Below are 1,998 nucleotides of genomic sequence, written 5' to 3'. Positions count from 1 at the left end.
GGGTGACAGAGCGAGACTCTGTCTCTAAAAAAAAAAAAAAATCTTGTTTCATGAGGGCAGTGGTTCTTGGATGGGAGGGGGAGTGGGGAAGTAGAGTGGAGAGAATTTGATTGGCAAGTGGCATGAACTCTTTGAAAAAGCTTTATGTGTTATTTATTCTCTGCACAATTTGCAAGTCATCATTTTAATAACTTTTGGTTGACAAATAATTATCACATACTTCTATTTAAGGCATGGTGCTAGGCACAGAGCCAGGAGAGAGGGCTTAAAAATTCAACTTCAGTTGACATTGCTAGTTTTGTTAGTCATGTTCAGAGCACTGTGGTTATGTTAGAGGAATGCATGTGAAGTGTTTATGAGTGAAATGATGTCAGGGATTTGCTTTAAAACACACAAGCAAAAAATAAAATAGGGGAAAGGAAAGATAAACATATTAACTGACAAAACTAACAATCATTGAAGATAGGTGATGGGTTCCTATTAGTTTATTATAGCATCTTTACATTTTTGTATACTTTCGAATATTTCCACAATAAAAAGTTTTTTAAAATTACTTTCAACTGGGTGAGGTGACTCATGCCGGTAATCCCAGCACTTTGGGAGGCTAAGGCTGGTGGATCACTTGAGGTCAGGAGTTCCAGACCAGCCTGGGCAACATGGCAAAACCGCGGCTCTACAAAAAATAGAAAAATTAGCCTGGCAGGGTGGTGTACGCCCGTAGTCCCAGCTACTTGGAAAGCTGAGGCGGGAGGATCCCTTGAGCCCAGGAGATTGAGGCTGCAGGGAGCCATGTTTGTGCCACTGCACCCGAGCCTGGGCAAGAGAGTGAGACCCTGTTTGAAAAACGAAAACAAACAACAACAACAAAAAACTTCCTTTTTTTAGCTTTTTAAAAACAGTTACAAAGAAACCGCCACCAAACCTTTGTTTTTGTTTTATAATAGTGTTGGCCTAGCTAGTCTGTCCTACTAGATGGCAGAGTCACTGGTGGTAAGATAGAGTTATTTATATTGATTTTCCAAACACAGAGTACTTATTTCTTTTGACCGTGATATCAGAATCAAAGGTATAATATTTAAATGCTTTAACGCTTTTTCGTTTTGTATCCTTTATATAAGTTGAAGCAGTTGGAGGGAAGGCCTTGCCGTGTATCGTTGATGTGAGAGATGAACAGCAGATCAGTGATGCAGTGCAGAAAGCCGTCAAGAAATTTGGAGGTAACAACTTCATTCTGAAAAAATTATTGAATATTGGTAAAATAAAGGTATAACTATAATGTTAATTTAAAAATTTGTTTTGATTCTTGAATTTTCTGAGTCGTTGGAGAAATAATGTATTTGTTCACGCAGAACATGGTTTAAAGGCATCTGATGAGGCTGGGCGCGGTGGCTCACACCTGTAATCGCAGCACTTCAGGAGGCCAAGGCAGGCAGGTCACTTGAGGTCAGGAGTTTGAGACCTGACCTGGTCAACATGGTGAAACCCCGTCTCCACTAAAACTACAAAAATTAGCTGAGCATGGTGGTGTACGCCTATAATCCCAGCTACTCAGGAGACTGTGATGGGAGAATTGCTTGAACCTGGGAGGTGGAGGTTGCAGTGAGCTGAGATTGCACCACTGCATTCCAGCCTGGGTGACAGAGTAAGACTCCATCTCAAAAAAAAGAAAAGAAAAAAAGTGTAGAATGATAGACTGTGGAGACTGGGAAGAAAGAAGGGATGGAAGAGGGGTGGATGAAGAGAAATTACTTAATGGATACAATGTTTGCTGTTTGGGTGATGGATACCCTACAATCCTGGACACTTCACAATCTATGCATGTGAGAAAATTGCACTTGTACCTTATGCATTTATTTTTGGAAAAATTCTTCTTTTATGTGGTTAAATCTCATCTTCACAAAGTCAGCTCCCTCACCATGCCAACTAATCAGAAGAATATTTTTCTTTCTCTGATTTCTTTTTTTCTTTTCTTTTCTTTTTTTTCTTTTTTTTTTTTTT

The 1,998-nt window shown here is 39.5% G+C and overlaps 1 protein-coding gene across 1 annotated transcript in view; it reads left to right on the top strand.

Annotated features, from left to right (window-relative positions):
- Positions 1-1,998, top strand: part of HSDL2 (hydroxysteroid dehydrogenase like 2) — an 84,881-nt gene that overhangs the window by 17,244 nt on the left and 65,639 nt on the right. The window contains exon 3 of the mRNA XM_011992450.1: positions 1,119-1,217. Within this exon, the coding sequence (XP_011847840.1) occupies positions 1,119-1,217 (99 nt within the window). The remainder of the gene's footprint in view (positions 1-1,118; positions 1,218-1,998) is intronic.

The sequence above is a fragment of the Mandrillus leucophaeus genome, unplaced genomic scaffold (genome assembly GCF_000951045.1).
Source record: "Mandrillus leucophaeus isolate KB7577 unplaced genomic scaffold, Mleu.le_1.0 Scaffold410, whole genome shotgun sequence".
NCBI lineage: Eukaryota > Metazoa > Chordata > Mammalia > Primates > Cercopithecidae > Mandrillus > Mandrillus leucophaeus.
This window is presented reverse-complemented; position numbering and strand designations above follow the sequence as displayed.